This window comes from Colius striatus, chromosome 5 (assembly GCF_028858725.1).
Source record: "Colius striatus isolate bColStr4 chromosome 5, bColStr4.1.hap1, whole genome shotgun sequence".
Lineage (NCBI taxonomy): Eukaryota > Metazoa > Chordata > Aves > Coliiformes > Coliidae > Colius > Colius striatus.
The window spans coordinates 43,370,678-43,390,949 of NC_084763.1; the positions used below are offsets into that span (position 1 = coordinate 43,370,678).

General features: G+C 39.2%; 1 protein-coding gene across 1 annotated transcript in view; it reads right to left on the reverse strand.

The window, feature by feature from the left end:
• The window catches only part of NCAPG2 (non-SMC condensin II complex subunit G2), a 48,023-nt gene extending 36,623 nt beyond the window's left edge, over positions 1-11,400 (reverse strand). Inside the window, exons 1-6 of the mRNA XM_061996753.1 lie at positions 11,281-11,400; positions 10,539-10,633; positions 6,797-6,988; positions 5,672-5,786; positions 5,048-5,208; positions 4,033-4,167 (exon numbers count right to left, since the gene is read on the reverse strand). Of these exons, the coding sequence (XP_061852737.1) occupies positions 4,033-4,167; positions 5,048-5,208; positions 5,672-5,786; positions 6,797-6,988; positions 10,539-10,619 (684 nt within the window). The 5' untranslated portion in view covers positions 10,620-10,633; positions 11,281-11,400. The remainder of the gene's footprint in view (positions 1-4,032; positions 4,168-5,047; positions 5,209-5,671; positions 5,787-6,796; positions 6,989-10,538; positions 10,634-11,280) is intronic.
• Positions 11,401-20,272: the final 8,872 nt, after the last annotated feature.

A 20,272-nucleotide genomic window follows, 5' to 3' on the forward strand; every position in this document is an offset into this window, starting at 1 on the left:
AAGCACTACAGTTATTTATTCTGTAGAGAAATCATAATACAAATGAGCATCTGAATCACATTTTTTTCAATGTCCATTCTGTTTTGATGTGACTTCAAGCAGTATTCCATAATGATAAGGGGCTGTGCAACTAGGACCTTCACTGAGGCCACATCAGAGATCTGTGCAGTGCAGTATCATTCCACGATGACAGTGTAATGATGGTGAAGGTACAAATAAAATAGCATGACAAATCTGCCAGCACTGAATATGGAAACAGTTTTGAACAAAGGCACAGAGAATAGCTGGCCCACTGAGGAAAATAAATGTTCTGATTAGCAAGGACAATTCCTTTCCTATTGCCACATGAAGGGTAATACTGCAAACCTCCTGGAGATGTTCTAATTCATGAAAACAAAAAAATCCCAATCTTTTCTTTTTTTTTTTTAAATTAGTTTTCTTCCATTTTAGCAAGTTAGAAATTATCATGACAAATCTGATAAGCAGCAGAATTTTTGAAAGAAAAGGCAGTGGAAGGCCATGGATGGAAGAAATAAGCCCTTCCTCTTCAAGAATCATCAAGATCTGCCCATGGAAATACAGCCTTACACAGCAGCTGAACAAACAGTCTCACTGTAGCTTATCCTACAGATGAAAGAAAGGCATTCAGAGTTGATCATACTTAACGGTGAGTCAGCCAGTTTTTCAGGTCCTTTGTAAACAAGTTATGTTCAGACTTTTGACAAAATAGAGAAAATAAGACTGAGAATGTCAGAGATGCTTTGAGCTGGAATATCATAGAGTAGGAGTAGAGAGAAGGAAGCATATAGGCAGAAATTGTCCTTTAGTGGAACTGCCTTCAGGTAAAGAAGTAATTCAGAAAAATCAAGAACCAGGATGCCGCATTCCTGTCCTTCCACTTCATTCTTGTATATGACGAGCCAGTCCAGGCAGGTAATCTGTCTGAAATACAATCTCCAGAGGTCCCTTACAACCTCAAACTGTATAATTCTAACATTAACGTTACTTAGGAACAACCAGAAGAGGAATTAGGAGGTGCAACTATTACTTTGTCTCTCTCCCATGTTAAAACTTTTCTGGGGAAAGACATCCTTCAAAAGCCAAAACCAAACACGTAGTATTCCTAAATAGGAACAGAATAAAATTAGCAGAGTCTGAGAATGGCCAAAGCATCCTGGATTATATGTCAGAACTTACCAGGCTTGGAGATGAAGAGTCTGAAGCTCTTTCATGGCCTGGAAGCACTGAAAAAAGTTACCCTATCAAGTTCTACCTGCTGTCATAATCTAATACACAGGTCAGGTCCAGAACTGGATCTGGCAGCAATGACTATTAGACCTGTGCTGATAGGCTTTGTAGCTTTTTGTAAAGAGGTTTAGGCCAATAGACAGACCTCAATAATATTAAAAAGGCATTCTCTGACATTAAGAAAGCTCCCCAAGCCCATTCAAAGTTTTCATCACTCTGAATTCATAGAAGCATAGAATTGTTTCAGCCAGAAGAGACCTTTAAGAACATTGAGTTCAGCCTTTGTCCCAGCTCTATCAACCACTAGACCATTTCCCTAAGTACAATATCTACTCGTCTCTTAAACACTTCCAGGGATGTGACTCCACCACCTCCCTGGGCAGCTGTTCCAATGCCTGATAATCCTTTCAGTAAAGAAATTTCTCCTCATATCCAGCCTGAGCCTACCCTGGCACAACTTGAGGCCAATTCCTCTTGTTCTATTGCTTGTTACTAGGGAGAACAGACCAATCTCCACCTCACTAAAACTTCCTTTCAGGTAGTTGTAGAGAGGGATAAGGTCTCTTCTGAGCCTTATTTTCTCCAGGCTAAAGAGCCCCAGACCCCTCAGCTGTTCCTCATATGAGACATACTCCAAACCCTTTACTAGCTTGGTAGCCGACCTCTGGATCCTCTCCAGCATCTCAATGTCCTTCTTGTAGAGAGAGGCCCAAAACTGGACACAGTGTTCAAGGTGCAGCCTCACCAAAGCTGAGAACAGGGCAATGATCACCTCCTGCTGACAACACTGCTCCTGATACAGACCAGGATGCCATTGGTCTTCTTGGCCACCTGGGCACACTCCTGACTCATGTTCAGCCACTGTCAACCGAGACTCCCAGCTCTGCCTAGCAGCTTCCCAGCCACTCCTCCCCAAGCCTGTAGCACTGCTGGGGGTTGTTGTAGTCCAAGGGCAGGACCCAGCACTTGGCCTTATTGAAAGTCATGGCATTGACCTTGGCCCAGCCATCCAGCCTATCTAGATCTTTCTGTAGATCTAGATCTCTCTCAATCTCCCTACCCTCAAGCAATCAACACTTTGACCCAGCTTGGTGTCATCTGCAAACTTACTAATTGATGTCTGGCAAGCAATATCAGTAATTCAATGGAAAGAAATGATGAGAAGACTGGACATAATAAAGTGTATATTTGTGAACAGTGGTTTAGATCTTTCCTCTTTATCAGAAAGGAATGGACGGATTAACAATGCAAATTCAAGTCCTATCTGGGACCTGCTACTTTCAGTCAATCCTTTTAGCCACAAAACTAAGGATTCAGGATTTAAACCACTAACGATCACATGCTAGAGCAGGGAAGAGAGAAGGGAAGAACAAAATCTTGGGCAGAAAAGTAAATGTTATTCTTGTGGAGTAAAGTGGATATGTTCTGATATACCAGGAAAAAGATTCAGCACTGCTTTTTTCCTCCAAATTAAAAAATCCTCTACCTTTTCTACTGAAGGGCTGTGCTTCACCCAAAGATTCAAGGTACAAACTTTCTTTAGAAAAACTTGTGTAGTAATTAACATTTATGATATTAAAAATCTCACACAAGGAGTATGAAAAGAATAACTACAAGAAGTTGCTTCTGATGCGTAGATAGCAGTTTCATTTTATATATAATTCCCAATTATTTACTGTGCCTATAAGAAAGATGAAATATTAAAGTAATGCAGTGAATTCAATCAAAAGAAAATAATGAATACTGAAATAAATATTACTAAAGGCACTTTAAGTACTGTGACAAAGAACACATACAGGTACACATATTTTCAAGAGGACAAAAAATGACCTAAAATTAAATATACTAAGGACATAAAAGTAAATGGAAAATCAGTCAGTAAAGTCTTACCCATCTTTCTCTCTTTCCAATCTCAACTCTCACATTGCCTTAGTACATTCCAATTTTAGTCAAAATGAAACCATCTTAAGATACAATGTATAGGTAACAAAAAACCCCAAACAGTGCCAGGTATCCAAAACCTTGACTATCAAACTTTTCACCTAATTCATTTGCTGCTACTGTTTTTAAAATGACATATCCCCTTACTGGCACAACTATGCAGCAGTCTCAGAGTTCATTTTATTACAGAAGTGCATTCACTCTATGAAAGGGAATACATATATGTTAAACAGGCAAGGAGGAGTTAGAACTTCAGAGCCAATGTCAGGTTGTCTTGTCATCCAATCATAAAAAAAAAAAAAAGGTTGGATAGTACTATCTTGGTGCATAGGCACAAACTAAAGATTACAGCATAGCGATTCCTCCCCTAGAGAAACGTAGGTTGTCAAAATAATTCTCATTTTGCTGTAAAGCTGGATTCTTCTTATGCTACTTTTAAAATAGACTATGGCAATGTAATCTTCTAAATTGAAGAATTCAGAAGGGAAATTGTTTTGCTACAGTGATCTGTTTCCAAGAAAAGAAAAACTGCTGTAAAAGAGGTGAATTATACCAGGGAAGGGTTTTAAGTATTGAGGCATCCACACTGGAAGCAAAGCACTCGGTTCTTATTACCTCAGGATATAAGAATGAGTGATGATTTAGAGATACATTTTTATACTTTAGTATGGAATAGAAATAAAGGGGTTTCCAAATGAAACAGAGTATCAACCATAGCTTCAAATCAGAGATAATTTGTCTCATATTGCTACCTACTGTACCATAAAAAAAGTTTAATGCAAAACCTTAAAAATAGTCAAAGCCCATTCACAGAAAATTACAGTAAGGTAAAAGTTTGCTTACCTCTTCTTTTTTAATGTGTTTTACACTCATAAAACACTGAAGCAACAAATCTTTGACTTCATTACTGTCTTCTGAATCATAATCAAAACAAAACAATGCTTCATGTAGATTCCATATCCGAACTACATCTGCACCCTGACAGGACAAATAAGCCCACGTTAGAGTGAAGTAGGTATAGCTTCTCTGTGAAGAAGTATTTCAAGGATTTTAAACAACGAATTTCAATTGCATTGTTACATACACACACACACACAAAAAAAAAATCAGACTGTAAAATTATAAACATTGACTTTCACCATATCATTGGAAAAAAATAAAAACATGTGTAACTGCAGAAATACTGACTTCCAACAAATAAAGACATGCTCAAATACAGAAAGTAAGCTGTTATTTCATGCAAAATAGATGAAAATTGTATTATTCGACTTCTGAAACTTTAGACAATGAAAGCAGTTAACAGGGAAAAATAAAAGAAAGAAATAAGAAAAGGAGATATTTATTGGTTAGTGGAAAAGACACCTGCCACTATACTTGTAGTAACAGACATTTAAAAAAATAATTTCATTTTATTAACGAAGAAAAACAAACAAACAAAAAAATCATTTGTAGAGAGATTTGGAGCCACAGAAAATGAAGCTTCCCACATAAGAACTCTTTATGAGTACCTGAACACTGTATTTAAAACTGAGATTAACTAAGAGAGTTAATTGCCATTGAAACCTTGGTCATTGTACTTTAACAAATGAATAAAGAAGAAAAGATGTAAAAAAACCTCAGTTCACTTGTGAAATAGATGACAAAAATCTTTAATTTTTTTTTCTAGAGAAGGCAATGTTTTAATGTGTTGCTTATGCAACCAAAAAGACATTTTGTAGCCAAGACATACCCTCAGTTTTCTTAACTGACAAGCACTAGGGACACAGAAAAGATGTGAATTTGAAATAAGTATTTTGGATGAATAATCTTACTTGGGATATTTATTGATAATGTAAAAGTTAATATATCTTCAGCATACCGTAGCAGCTTTATTCAGGCTTTTTCTTAGCAGAATAAGAAACAGAGTCTTCCCCAGCTGCTCCTTCCCTTCCAGTCCTTTTTCCCACCACATTTCACATACACGTTGGATAGCACCCTGTAGGATTTTTTCCGATGATTCAGGTAGTGCAGGAAGAATACCTACAACGGTAATGCAATAATTGTTTACTGCAATGAAACAAGTTATTCCTGTACAATGATAGTTTTTTAGTACACTAACTGTACCTCACAACATCAACCAGCTCTCAACAGTTTATTCTCACTGTAGGTATTTAATCCTAAGGTTTTAGCCAAGTTAGATCAGTAGGAATGGAATTTTAAATTCTGCCTTAAAAATAAGTCACAGAAAAAGGAAAGTTATCCATTATTGTGAATCTTTATCTATTAAAGCTATCTATTACAGAAGTTCCAACTTCTAGATTGTGTACCTGATTTTTAAGTAAATACTCCCTTAATTTTAACTCACAAATAAGAGCTCACATAAGTACCAACTTTTCATCTGTAAATTCTATTCCATAGGCCACTCAGGTCAACCATAAAGCCTAGCATGCTCATCTCTTATAGAACAATATAATGCTGCATCCTGTAACAGGTAAGTACGCACCGTTTAATATAAAAACACATTCTAGAAGAGCTTTGTAGTTTACAGCTTCATCCACTGCAGGTATAGAAGCAGTAACTACAGCTGCCACTCCTTGGATCACAGCTACAGTTTTTTTCTGAAAGAAAGCAATGTTGAAGAAATAATTCTGCAGTTCTTTGTATACTTGGGAGATAATTATGACAAGAAACACACTTTAGAAACAGAGAGCAAAGCTGAATTGCTTTTATGTTTCTATTTGAAGAACGAGTACACTGGCACCCAAAATCTATCAAATAAGAAGAGGCAAAAGAAGAGGCAAGAGCATACATTTTTAAAGTATACCTGTTTCAAAAGGTTGTAAAAGGTCTTTCAGCTCTGGCTAGGAGATAACTCCATGACTGTACATGTGTATTTGTTCCTCCATTAAAAACTTAAATTCAAACACACATCCATTTCAGAGCTATAAAGATCCTAACTAGCAGGGTCTTGGAAAATTCAAAAACATGTAGATTTCATGACTTTAGATCCAGATATGTGATTCTATACACCTCTGTACATAGGATGGATTTTTCTACAAGCCTCTAAGTCTCCCTAATTCCCCACTGCATTTCTTTTTTTCTTCCTAAGTTAAATAACTGTGTCCCCTCATATTCCCAAGGCTAAGTGGACTACAATGCAGAGGGCAATATATGAGAGTCTGAGTCAGAGAAGTTCCATACAAGCCAAACCTGTGGGAAGAGGATTCAAATCTAGATTTCATTATTTACATTCAACAAAATGACATAATAAAACGAGGTAGTGAATTTCTTATTGTAGATACCAGATACTTCAGGAAGAACTGAGATATCAGTTCTGAAATAAGATGTACAAAAGGCTTATTCCAGTCCACTTCTTTCTCAAGTGAAAAAACTAAGTCCTATCTTCCATAGCTAAAATCATCGTCAGAATCTAGTACAGACCAGTCCTAAAGCCAAATCTTAACGCAAACATGCCAGTTAAGAAGTCAATTAAGAACAGGGGAGGGAAGTGACCTTTGAAAGGATGTTGTTTGACAACCCTTGCATGTTTTCAGATGCTATGGAAATATTCCATTTTATTTCCCAGAAAATATGAAATAATCATATTTTTATTCTACAGGATTTTTACCGTTTCAGGAGCTTTGTCAACTTCCATGTTGTTGTCACTTTCATCAACTTCTGTTCTCTGCCATGTTTCCACAGGGTTTTCCATCAAACACTCTGTCAGTAGTTGTGTCAGTCTCTTCCATAATACTTCTTTTTGCTTTCTTGGCAATTCTTGAAGTAGTTCATTCAAGTCGAAAGGATCAAATACATTTTTCTATGAATGGTAAGAAGATATTTAATGGTGGATGTCAGGGAGTTGGGACATCCCTTTTTTTCTATTGTATCTAGTTACAAGGGGTAATTGGAAAAAGCTGGAACACAAAAAGTTCCATTTAAACACAAAGAAAAACTATTTCAGTGTTCAGGTGAGTGAGCCTTGGCACAGGCTGCCCAGGGAGGGTGTGGAGTCTCCTTCTCTAGAGGTTTACAAACACACCTGGATGTGTTCCTGTGTGATCTGATCTAGGTGGACCTGTTTTAACAGGGGGTTGGACTAGATGATCTCTAAAGGTCCCTTCCAATCCCTACCATTGTATGATATTACACAATTCCACATCACTGAGGTAGTTTATACCTTGTCATGGTACTTCCTAAAATTAACACTTGTTTTACATTAAAGATTAAATTTCCATTCCTCTGCAGTTACAGAGATAAAACACCTTCTAGAAGTTGCATTTCTTTAAAGAATAGAATGAGAAATTCCTGCTGCTTAACTCTTTTCTGTGAAACAAGAGTTCTAAAGACTGAAGTCTTTAGCCCTTAACAGCAACACTACTGAACATAAATCACATCCCTGTAACACCATCTGCTGTCTCTTGTATTCTTTAAATACTTTATTCCCAATGGAGACAACTCTACTCTCAGCTAAAAAAGCTCACAACTGCACAGAACTGAAGACCCTGATCATATCTTTGCAATCTTAAATACAGACTGATGATGGCTATTGAAAGATGGCTACCTAGCTCTTATGCAAGGACTATAAATGTAAGTCAGTAAGAGTCACAGGGATAGCACTACAGATTTTAGAGTACAATCTGCATAGGCCAGTGCCCTGTACACTGCACTACTTTAAAGCCCCCCTCCAACCAACTTAAATCCTGAACACAGTAACCCCACACCTCCCCCTCAAGCTCTACCAACTGGGAAGCCACTATAAGTCTCTACAGGAGGCTGTAAGAGACTGATCTGAACTACTTCCTCAGAAGAACTTTGCAAGAAGAATGTACTTCAGAGATGCAAAGAGTCTGTTAGCATCAAAGATGGGTAGGCAACCTGCTAGGAAGGGGAATATCCAGACAAAAGGGAAGAAAAAACAGACATAGCCAAGAGGAAGTACAGATAATTTCTGAGTTCGAATTTGCAATACTGAAGTGAAGGTTTAATGGATCAAAAACACTTTGGAAGAAAGTGGGAGAACATCCATGATATTTTCAGTTTGCAGATACACTAAAACGGGAATCAAAATTAATTAAAAAAAAGTTGAAAGGAAAAAGAAAAATAGACAATAATGAAAGAAGCAGCAGTAAGTATTAGAAAGTTCCCAAAGGGTATGAGAAGAAAGATCCTGTTACATATTTATAACGGAGTTTCTATCCTATTCTACAGCTAGAAACAAATACAATAAACCGAAGGCCACACAGGGAGTTCTACAGCCCTCTACTTTAAACAAATCCAAAAGACAGGATATTAAGATTGTACTGTTTTGAACAAAAAGAATGAATTCGTAATGAGACTAGAGCTTTCTGATCTTTCTTTGGGATGATATGAGATAGAATTATTCCAAAACCTATGAGGGAAAAGGATGTCATTGACAGTCATATCTCTGATTCCTAGTTTCTTATCTAAGAAATAATATATTTTCTTGAACTGGAATGGGATTTATTGAAGAAAATTAACAGCACTTGATAAAGACCTCAATGAATATCATCACAATACTGAAATATTTTTAAAAGATTACAAATACAGGAAAGTGAAAGGCCCAAGGCAAACCTTGAAGGAAAATTAGCAACCCTGTGGCTTTTTATAAAATATTAATGCAACAAAACATGGAGAGGAGAGTAAAGGAAAATTGAAGGGTAGGAGCGAGGGGGACAGGATGGAGAAATGAGAGGCATTGAAAGAAGTAGTGATGCTGAGAACTTGTAAAAATATTGAAAAAGGCAAATATTGAGGCTACAGTACAAAAGAGGTAGAAAGAGTAGGGCACAAATACACAAAAACTAATGAAAGCAGCAAGGCTCTAAGCATGCTTTCCTCTTCTTTTTGTATTCATACATCCACTTCTATAGGACATAATGCACTACCACAGTCTCCTCTAGAAAAGCAGCCAAGAATTACTCAAGATCCTCATCCTAAGATAAAGTATGGCCAAACACCCTCCAACATCCAAGTTTTCAAAAAGAAATGAATAAAACAACTCAAATCTCTTAGATAATAAAAAAGTAACCTGCATATTCATGTTTCCTTATGCTATGAAGACCTGAAGACAAGTTTTAATCCATATGCTCATTATAGCTGGTGACATACAGTTTCCAGAGGTATTGGCTGAAAAGTATTGCAAGACAACTTTTGTGAATTGGTGATGAAAAAACTGTCCTTAATCCCAAAAGACTGCAATATATTAAGATGGATCACTGGATGAAGATGGCAGAAACAACACGGCAAAACTAATTGAAAGGAAATGTTCTAAATCCCATACATTATCCCTATCCTACCCCTAGATTTGGGGGAAAATGGGAAGGAGACCTCAAGGAAAGGTAATCTGCTAATAAAATTGTCATCTTTAATTGCATACAGGAAAGTAAACACAAAAAAATGACAATTTCTGGGAAAAAGAGATTCAAGATGTTTGGGAGACAAATATTTCTAGGCTTACTACACAGAACATGATTCCTATTACTGAAATAGTAGGTTTAATACATTAGTAAATTAGCTATTGAATGTTTGGACATAGAGTTCAACTGATCTGCTTACTTTATCCTGATACAGATAATATCAGAAAAACGCCAATTAGAGAGTTTAAGAGACTAACTTCACAATACCATTTATTAAGGCTAGCAAAAGATGTTTAGGAGAAATTGAGTGCATCTTAGTACCAGACAGATTAAAGTTTAGTGGAAAACACCACAATGTGAATTATTATTTCTGATTGCTCTGCAATAGCATAAACACAATGTGAGAATAAACTTTTAATTAATAGATTTCAGCAGATTTGTTCCTTCTACTTCTCTCCATGTTGTATTTAGAGAGCAATCTATCTCATCCCCAAAACATCAGTGATAAAAAGAACTACCATGTACAATTACACACAGACTAAAGAACTGGACAACCTAAACTATCAAATGAGTGAAGAAATACTAGTGAAACATGACTCTACTATGTATATATATTAGCTCACATTAATTTCATAGCAATAAACTCCTTCATAGATGGAAATTAAAAAAATACAATACTCCATGAACATCAAATCCATACTTTTTTTGGTATTACCACAGTACTAATAATTTGTTTTTTTAAAAAGTTAACTGTATATGCAACAACCAAATGTTTAAAAAATTACGCTGTTTATAAATAGCAAACTTTCAGATTCTACAGCCTTTTCAGCTATGTTCCCTTATGTGCCACCCGAACTTATTTTCTGCAACAACTACTCTAGGACATCTGCAGGTAGCAGAGAATGAGTTTCTGTCCCTAGATGACAAAACTTCTGTGCTAACAAGACTTAGGATTCTATGAGTTGTGTCCGTCTGTCATGGTTTACTTACAGGACTCTGGGTGTAACGCAGGAAGTCTTCGATGGAATCTTTAGACACAACTTGTAAAAACACCTCACGTTTCATTGTCATCTTGTTTTACCTTGCTTTATAAACAAAATAAAATGTTAGAGGAAATACTGTATCTCAAAAAGAATTTTTTGTGTCAGTGAATGTATTAACTTACATTCTTCACCTAGAGAGTCATAAATAAAAGATCTCTCTCCCTCCAAAGTACTCTATAACCCAAATCAACAGATTCATAACAGCACTAGACTGCAGTATTTGCACATTTTATTTCTAACTCTTTTTTCACTGAACAAGTCTTAAAACAAAATAACTTTTAAATGGATACCTTCATTTTTGATAAGAAATGTGTACCCAGCACACATCTCCTGTTTAGTTAGCCATCATTCCCAGAGACAGCATTTACTTGTATGAAAAGTACTGATGGGCAGTAAAATATTCTCTCCTTTTCTCCCGTTTGAGGTGAAGGCTATGAAAAACAGGCAAGACCACTTTTTGACATTAAGAGCTTCATTTACGCACCTAAGCTTTCCTTCTACTACCCTCGGCGACTCCTGACGTGCCTCGCCCACCCCTGCAAGTTGGCAGGCTGCCTTACGCGGCCTTTAATGCGCGTGAAGCCCTACCACAGAATGGAGAAGGTGCCGATCCAGGACACAGTGCCGGGCCGGACAGGGGCCGGTAGGAGGAAATCCACCCCATAGGAAAAGCCCGATGGGCCACTTACCCAGCGCTGCCTCCGAAAGAAATCCTCATAGACCCACTGGTTCCGTTTCCAGAAACGCGGGGCAGCCTGCGCAGGAGGGAAAACAACAGCGGCGACCGGGCGGACCGGGCGGAAAGAGGCGAACTCGCGCCTACCGGTACCGCTGCCCACGAAGAAGCCCATCCGCAGGCATGCCGCGCCGCGGGAAGAGGCAGCTACCGCCGGTGCCGTGCCGTCCCTCAGCCCGCTGGCGCAACGCCGAGGCCCTGCTCTGCCCGCGCGCTGCCGGCGCTTTCGAATTCTCCCGCGGTGGCCGTTGGGCGCGAGCGGGAGGGCGGGCGCGCGCCGCAGCGCTCACGTCTCGCGAGAGCTCGGTTCCGCAGGGCAGGGCCCCGCCGCCGCCCGGGCCGGTGTCCCGGAGCCCGGCGGGAACCGCTGGTCGCTCCGTGTGCGGGGAAGCCGCCAGGGGACCGAGCTAAAAATCCGCCTTCTCGCCTTTCTGCGCTTCGTGTTCGAGTTGTTGTCAGGCAGGTGCCGCCTGGGGCCTATGTGGCTTCCCTGCGCCACCCATCCGGGGCCACCGCCGTCCACACCCCTCAGGCCGCCTTTTATGGAGGAGGCTGAAGAACCTGCTGGCGCCGCCGGGATCTGCGATGGTGAATCTCCCAGGGGATGGGCACGTCGGGATAGCTGCAGCCCCGGGCTGTGTGAGGAGTTCAGTCCAGGCGGTGCTGCTTGGTTTGAAATGTGGCCACGCTTAAATGCTTCTGTACTGCTTTCACTTTATAATCGATAATCAAGGCTCTTTTGGTTACCCATCTTCCTCTGGATGAGGACCAGGTCGATTCCCCAGAGGTGGCTGGTGTCGGGGAGTAAATCCGTGTTAACACCTGATTGTTACCCTACTGTTAGCGCTCTCTTGCGTCTCCATGCCTGCACCCAGGGATAAGATGTGTAGGGAAATTCATGTGTAGACTTAAGGAGCAGTATGCCATGGATCTCAGGTAGCATGAATGTACCATTATTATAGAAAGTCTTACTAGCTTACAAAGCCTGCATCATCTATTTTATTACAATTGGTGACGCAAAAAAATGGTTCTGTTGCTAGTGTTGACAGCTATGTCGTTAATCGCAGTCGTGGTGAACAGCACATACGTTAGCTCTTCATCACTTTGGATGGAGTGCATAAACAGGCTAGTCACCAGAATTTATAGGAGACTATGCAGGCTGGGTTATAGTTACACTTTGGTAACTAAGTGGGGGTTTTAATCTATCAGAAAATAGCTGCTTTCTGTTTCTTCAGAAACTTAATTTGCAGCATTCAAAGAGATGTGGACTCATTTCCTTGAATTAAGCATAATCGTCTTTCAAATCTGTAATATTCCCCATTCCATTTGTTTGAGCTCTTCTGCAAACCAGAACCAGTCAACATGTCTTCTAAAGGGCCTAATTTGTTTCTTTCACGTTTCCATTTGCAGTAGCGTAGTATTTCTCGGTTATTTCACAGTGTGGTTGGCTGTTCAGAAGAGGTAGATACTTTACTGAAATTGTTTACCTTCAGTCAGTGATAGTAGCACATATGCTGCTTTACTATGCAAGCAAACAGAAAACCAACAATAATTTCCATAAAAGTTCTCACATCTGATTGGACTGACTGTAATTTTTAAAAACATGAAATAATTCAGATTTTATTTAATATTAAATAAAAAACCTCACAACTTTTTAAAGTAGTATTTCTGTCTTCTGATACTTTCATTTTTACCGTAGAATTAGAGAATCAGAGAATGGTAGGGTTTGGAAGGGACCTTTAGAGATCATCTAGTCCAACCCCCCTGCAGAAGCAGGTCCACCTAGATGGGGTTGCATAGGAACGTGTCCAGGCAGGTCTTGAAGACCTCCAAGGAAGGAGACTCCACACCCTCCCTGGGCAGCCTGTGCCAGGGCTCCCTCACCTCAACAGTAAAGAAGTTTTTCCTTCAGTTTAAATGGAACTTTTTGTGTTCCAGCTTCATCCTATTACCCCTTGGCCTGTTTCTCGACACAGTAGAAGGGATTCCCCAAAGTCTTCACACTCACCCTTTATATATTTGTAAATATAAATGAGATCCCCCCTCAGTCTCCTCCAGACTAAACAGCCCCAGTTCCCGCAGCCTTTCCTCATAAGGAAGATGTTCCAGTCCCCTGATAATCTTGTTGACCCTGCGCTGGACTCTCTCCAGCACTTTCATGTCCCTCTTGAGCTGAGGAGCCCAGAACTGGACACACAACTCCAGGTGAGGCCTCATCAGGGCAGAGTAGAGCAGGAGAAGAACCTCCCTTGACCTGCTGGCCACACTCTCCTTGATGCATTCCAAGATGCCATTGGCCTTGAATCTTTGTTAGTCATCCTACCTCTCACAGTATCTGTTTATATTCCAAATGAAGACTTGTCACATTTTCTGCCATATATATTTGACTTACTTTTCCTGAATTAAAGTTTTTGATTAAACTATTCACTTGGGTTTTACACACTTAGAAGACTATAGAATGAAAAATAGTGTACTATGAGCTTACCCCACATAAATAATGCTATTCTGTATTTCTTTAAAAATGTACATAACAGATGACTGTTACTGAAAGCAAAGGTAACTCTTTCAATTCCTGAATCATCTACTGAGTCCACGAGAAACTTCAAAAATAACTGGATTTTAAACAAAATATATGCCAGATAGAAAGCACTGTAGGCACTGTAGGAGAATGAGTAACAAGACTTACAAGTTATGAGACTGTGGTGTACCCAAGGAGGCACAACATGTCTGAAGGAGCCAGCAGCAAAAACCTCATCTTCTTGAGCAGTGTAACTGCACACCAGCAGTTCACTGCCAGTCCTTGTCTCTACCTGGAGCAGGCACACACCTACTTCCTCACATTTCCATCTAGACAAAGGCCTGTCTCCTTTGAAATGTGAAAAAGGCAATACCATCAAATTACCAATATCCAGCTGCCTGACAACTACAGAGAAAGATCCCAAGAATGATGGATCTCAGAACAATCCCTTGAACTATCATCTGTTCTCCAACCCTAATCCTTATGCTGCGAGAGCCATCAGGCACTGGCTTCCAGAAGCAGACAATCCAAGGAAGGGAGCATTTTTCTCATCTACAGTAAAGAAGGATCAAGAATTAAGGTTGTCTTAGATCTTACGGACTTGACTTCATTTCTTAAGTTTGGTATTCTGCTAAGTGCAACAAGTCTGGGACACAGTTTGCGTGAAATAATTTGTATAAGCAATCATCATACTTGTAGATTAGTAAAAGCAAATAAAGTATGAAATATGACATGTACAACATCGTGCTAATGTCTGTACTTTCTGCATATATTAAAAATCCTTCCTATTTTAAATCCAAACTGATGGATCATGTCTCATGTGGACCGAATATGTCATCAGTACTTTGTTTAGCCTTTTAATTAGATGCTACATTGGTCACCTGGTTACTGTTTATTTAGTTGGGCACATACTCATTTAGCAAATGAACCAAAACATATTTTAGCTTATAATTTGTGTTGCGTAGCAACCTCAGAATGATTTTTTCACACTATCAAAACTAAAAGTTGACACAGATAACAACAGACTGAGTAACACCAAATGATTCATTTTAAAGGAGCACATAGAGAAACCAGAGAGGCAGAGTAACACTTAGGAGGTTTTTTTCAAGAATTCTGCACAAATTGCAAACTAGTAATAAAGCTACAAGTCTATTTTCGGTTTCTGTAATGTTCTCCCTTTCAAGAGTACCAACTTACATGCCTCTTTTTGACATATCTGTTCATCTGTTCCAAATAATCTATACCTTCTGATAATAATCTCATATTTATTATCATTTTCCTGTCAAGTCAAGTTAAGGCAAAAATGAAAAATGGGCCTTCCACACATGGTTGCTGAGCAACAGCAAATACAGATTTGCTGTTGTGCTACTGCTTCACAAACTAGCCTTTATTCTTGGTGGCCTGCATAAGAGATTTCAATTACAAGAATATCATAGTTTGGACTGTAGTAAGTATTCGGTTTCAACCTATAGGAGTCAACATTTTAAATACATGTAAAAAACAAACCAGCAATTCCCTGTCAGATGCTTTTTCCACACTGACAATTTTTCCTATTTACAGTGTTATTTTCTAGAGAATAGTTTTGGGTGAGATTATTGTACATATTATCTACTAACATGTTTGAATTGTCGCTCCCATTTCTTCTCATCTGGACATGTAATAAAATTCGTTGCAGTTACTACAGTATCCACAAAATCTGCTCATCCTCTGAGGCAGGCTGTTAATAATTTACATGCATTCATTTCCTTTTTTTTTTTTATCTTCACATACTTCAATAAATAATCCAAACAGTATGAGAGATGAAGTTTCACACTATTCCACTTCTCCACATCTCCTCTTGCCTAAAGGTAATGCTGCCAATCACGCCATCCTTTATTCAGAGGAACTGTCAGTTTGCAATGGTGGTGTGATTAGACTGGGAAACTGCTTATTTCCCTTAAATTATTAATATTAAACTCAAAATTGTTTCGTGTTAAGAGATTAAGTAGAAAAAAACATATTCGCTACAGATGAAAAGAGATATGATCGCTGTTAGGTGGAACAAAAGTAAGGAAATCAAATGCGCAGAGGGAATGGAAAAGCTTTTCTGAAGAGCCACTCCCTGGCGCAGCTGCCGGTGCTGCCGAAGCGCGGAACTGCCGCCCCGCGGGAGCTGCCGGTACTGCGCCGCGTCCTCTGCCTTATTCACGCCAAGGTTAGTTTCAGGCGTGAAAACACCACTGCAGTATTTATTTTGCTTTATTGTTACGCTTTAGTATAAAACAGTTATTTATTATTATCATGCTCTTAATGTTATCTCTCTTCCCTTATAGGCAGTGTAATAAATCGCAGTAATTTCACTCTGCACACTATTAGTACCATGAAAATGGAAAGATTTCTGAAATGCTATAAAATGCTTCACAAAAAGAAATAACGATAGCAATATTGGCATAACTAAATCCATCCCACTGCAATTATACGTAATATCACTTTTCACCATAACTACAGCAAACACTGTCAGGTATAAAGTCACCACATCTTTCAGAATAATATATATTTACGAGTAAATTTATAATACCAGTTTGTCAGTTGTTTCAGATGTAAAGCACTCACATCTGCCATGTCCAGATTATTTTAACTCCACTAAATTTAACATTCTGAATTGTTAGAGATTTATACCTCTTGAAACTGTGTCTCTTTTCAGCTTTCATTCTATTCTAGTCTTTATGGATAAAGAGATGATTTTTTTTCTGAAGTATAGGAATAATGTTATACAAGTGGTTTTTCATTGGAATAGACATGCATCATCTAGATGTGACATCATCTCAGTTCCACCTGTCTAGTACAGAACATGGAAATACCTTATAAATACCAAGATGGACATGATCTGCTCATTGATATTAGCTTTTTATGTGTGTGTGTGTGTGTGTGTACATGCATAAACAAACTCACAACAAACTATATTGGCTGGACAATATACCAGCATTTACTTGTCCCTCATATCAGTGGTGGCTTTGTCAAAGTTGAGATGTGGGTGTTCCCCATGCTCCTGATCTGGAGCAAGAATCTACCTCCCGTGCGTTTCTTATAGGCTGCATGTACAGGTTCCATCCTGCAAAGCTAACAAACAGGGAACAGAGCGAGTGTAGTAATTGCTCCATGCAGTACCAGGCTGGGGGCATACGTTTGGAGTGCTCACATGTTCACAGTTGTGATTGATATACCAGTAATAGTTGATATAGCTGTCAATTACTCTTGTTATGGGCATCAGTTTTAGTATCACAAGACCTTATGACTATGATTTGCGAAATATTTTCTGATTGTGTCCTTAAACAGAGGAAAATTGTTTTGTGATATATTTTTTCCTAGTGGAATTTGATCTTTGCCCAATTTCCCATGCTGTGTTTATTGTACCGTTCCATGATGGATTTCATTGTTGTCAGATATCCCGAGTTTCTCTCCCTGTGCTTGAATCACAGGATCTTAAGGGTTGGAAGGGACCTCAAATGATCATCTAGTCAAACCCCCCTGCCATAGCAGGACTACCTAGAGTAGGTCACACAGGAAAATGTCCAGGTGGGTCCTGAAGACCTCCAAGGAAGGAGACTCCACACACTCCCTGGGCAGCTTGTGCCACTGCTCCCTCACCTGAACAGTGAAATAGTTTTTCCTTGTTTTTCTTCGGGACCTCTTATATTCCAGCTTGTACCCATTGCCCCTTGTCCTATCAATGGACATCACTGAGAACAGGCTGGCTCCATCCTCCTGACACCCACCCTGTATATATTTGTTAACATTAATGAAGTCACCCCTCAGTCTCCTCTGCTCCAAGCTCAAGAGCCCCAGCTCCCTCAGCCTTTCATCACAAGGGAGATGCTTCATTCCCTTCATCATCTTTGTGGCCCTGCACTGAACTCACTCCAGCAGCTCCCGGTCCTTGAACTGAGGTGCCCAGAACTGGTCACAATATTCCAGATGCGGTCTCATGAGGGCAGAGTAGAGGGGGAGGAGAACCTCTCTTGACCTAACCACAGCCCTTCTAACATACCTCTGGCTTCCCCGGCCATGAAGGCACATTGCTGGCTCATGGTCAAACATCATGATGTTTCAAGTGTGCTGGTCAAGGTCCTTTTCCATGTCTTAAACTGTAATTTTGTCTTTCAAGTTTTTGCACTTGTTAAAAGTTGTGACAGCAACTCAAGGGAGGTCTATAATCACATTGTCTATCTAGCCCAGGGAAATAAGGCACAGAACACCTTCAGCAAATTGCTGATAGAGGAGTGCTAAATTTATGGCAAACTTAGAACCTTCATTTCCACAAACAGTTTCATGTTTCCTCAAATCATGAGCCAGTTGTTTATTTCCAGTGCCTCATGACTATATCCTTTTACAAATGCATTTTATCAAATTGAATCCAGGTATTATTAACCTCCATTATGAAGCTCAATTCTGGCAGCATCACCACTGCCTCAGAGCAAATGAGGGGAGCGGAGTGCAGTAGGGACCCATGCCTGTTTTTCACTGCTTTTAACCTAGCATAACTTCAGGCTCCACTCCCAAAGTGCCTAGAATCCAGACTACTTCATTATTGCACAAGAAACAAAGCACACAGGCAGCAAAAAAAGGCTCTTCAGGAGTATCGGCACTACCATCTAGTGGAATGTAACAGTGTCTTGAGAGAACAAAAATTGTGCAGTAATGAGTATAAATTAAAAAAACTTGAAAGTCTCACTGTGAAAGGCAAGATAATCAAAACTAAAATGCTTTCTCAACAAATTAAAAAAAATTTTTACATTTCCAGTAATCTGAACTTGAAAAAGACATGAAATTTTATCAAAAAATTACCTAAAGTTGCCTAAAACTAAGATTTACACTCTTTTCAGAAAGCTCTTAGTATTTTTAAGCCTTCAATTTTAATTTATTTTACATGCAAATTAAGGGTTTATTGAATAAAACAAAAAGAACCAGCATTGCTACAAATACCATTCTGCAAGTCACTAACACTATAAATTCTTTTTCATTACCTTTCATTTCCGTCACCTGTATGAGTGACAGACCTGGAGACAATCCAAGTTCTTTGTTTGGATGCTGTTGTCACAGTTTGTCAAGCTTATCCAGCCAGGCTCTGAGCCCAAAGTAACAGTGGTTATCTACTTTAGCTCAGAGAACATTTCCTGATTCAGGTACATCCAGGCAAAGCTTCCTGGATTTCTAGGATTCTAGGTTGAAATAAACTTCCACATAGCAATCAAAAACGTGCAAAATACATAATGGATTTCAGCTGAAGTGTTTCTCTCATGTTGAAGCCTGCATGGAACTGTCTTGCAGAATATTCTTTATTAAATTAAATAATTGTGAAATGCTCGATAAGCTCCAGTTGTCAGTCTCTGAGAGTTTACAGTTAACACATTAGCTTCCAAATCCAACTGAAGAACAAAAATACTTTATTTGAAATTCCATACTGGAAACAACCACACCTAAATGTGTGCACCATTTTTTGTTTTAGGGATCTCACCCACCTATCCAGTAAAATTGACTCAGTACCTGCAGCCAATTACCACTTTGCTAGCATTATCTATATTACAACTCAAAGTCTATGTATAGATTAATGTAACCTTAATCACTAGATAATTTTTGCATCCTGAGTTAACAGAGCTTGCAACTTCCTGCTATGTACTTTCCAACCCCTTCCCTGCCCCGGTCAGTGCATGCCCATCTCTGTGGTCTTGGGGTGAGGCAACAAAACACTCAGATAGACCTACTGCACCAGCCCAAGAGCACACAGGAGCTCCAGTACATTTACTGATCTTACTTTAATGTTTAAAAACATATTACTTGAGTTACAGAATAATTCAGGTTAGAAGGGACTTCAGCTGGGCATCTAGTTCAACATACTGCTGAAAAGAACTACTCTGCTTTGGTTATAAATAAATGAAATGTCATCAGTGAACAAGATTCTTACTGAGCACCTGAGGAATGAAATCACTTGACAGCCAGGGTGCTGAGATGTCACACTTTTCTCCTGTATGTCATTTCTTACACTGAGGTGCTACATGCCAAGCTCTGAGGGCAGCCAGAACAGACCTCACCATCCTTGAGTCAAGAACCACTCCTACCACAGCCAGGGTGTGGAATCTTGCCTAGCTTTGTCTGTCCTTGAATCTGTTTTGATATGTATCTTAAAGGAAAGAATATCACTATTATCCCTTAAAACCTTTGCAATAAAGTTTATGGCTACTGAGGACTCAAAGAAATGACAGGGGAAGACAGGCTGGCTTCACTTCAGTAGGATCTGAGGGAACAGATAGGCGGTAGTCTGCTCAAATTGGATTCCGCAGTAGGTGACTGGCAAGCAATATTCCCTGCAGGCAGTGAGAACAGAGAGCATCACCTCTATCACATGAATACAGATTAGAGAACTTTCCTCCCAGAGCTGCCATCTAATCTG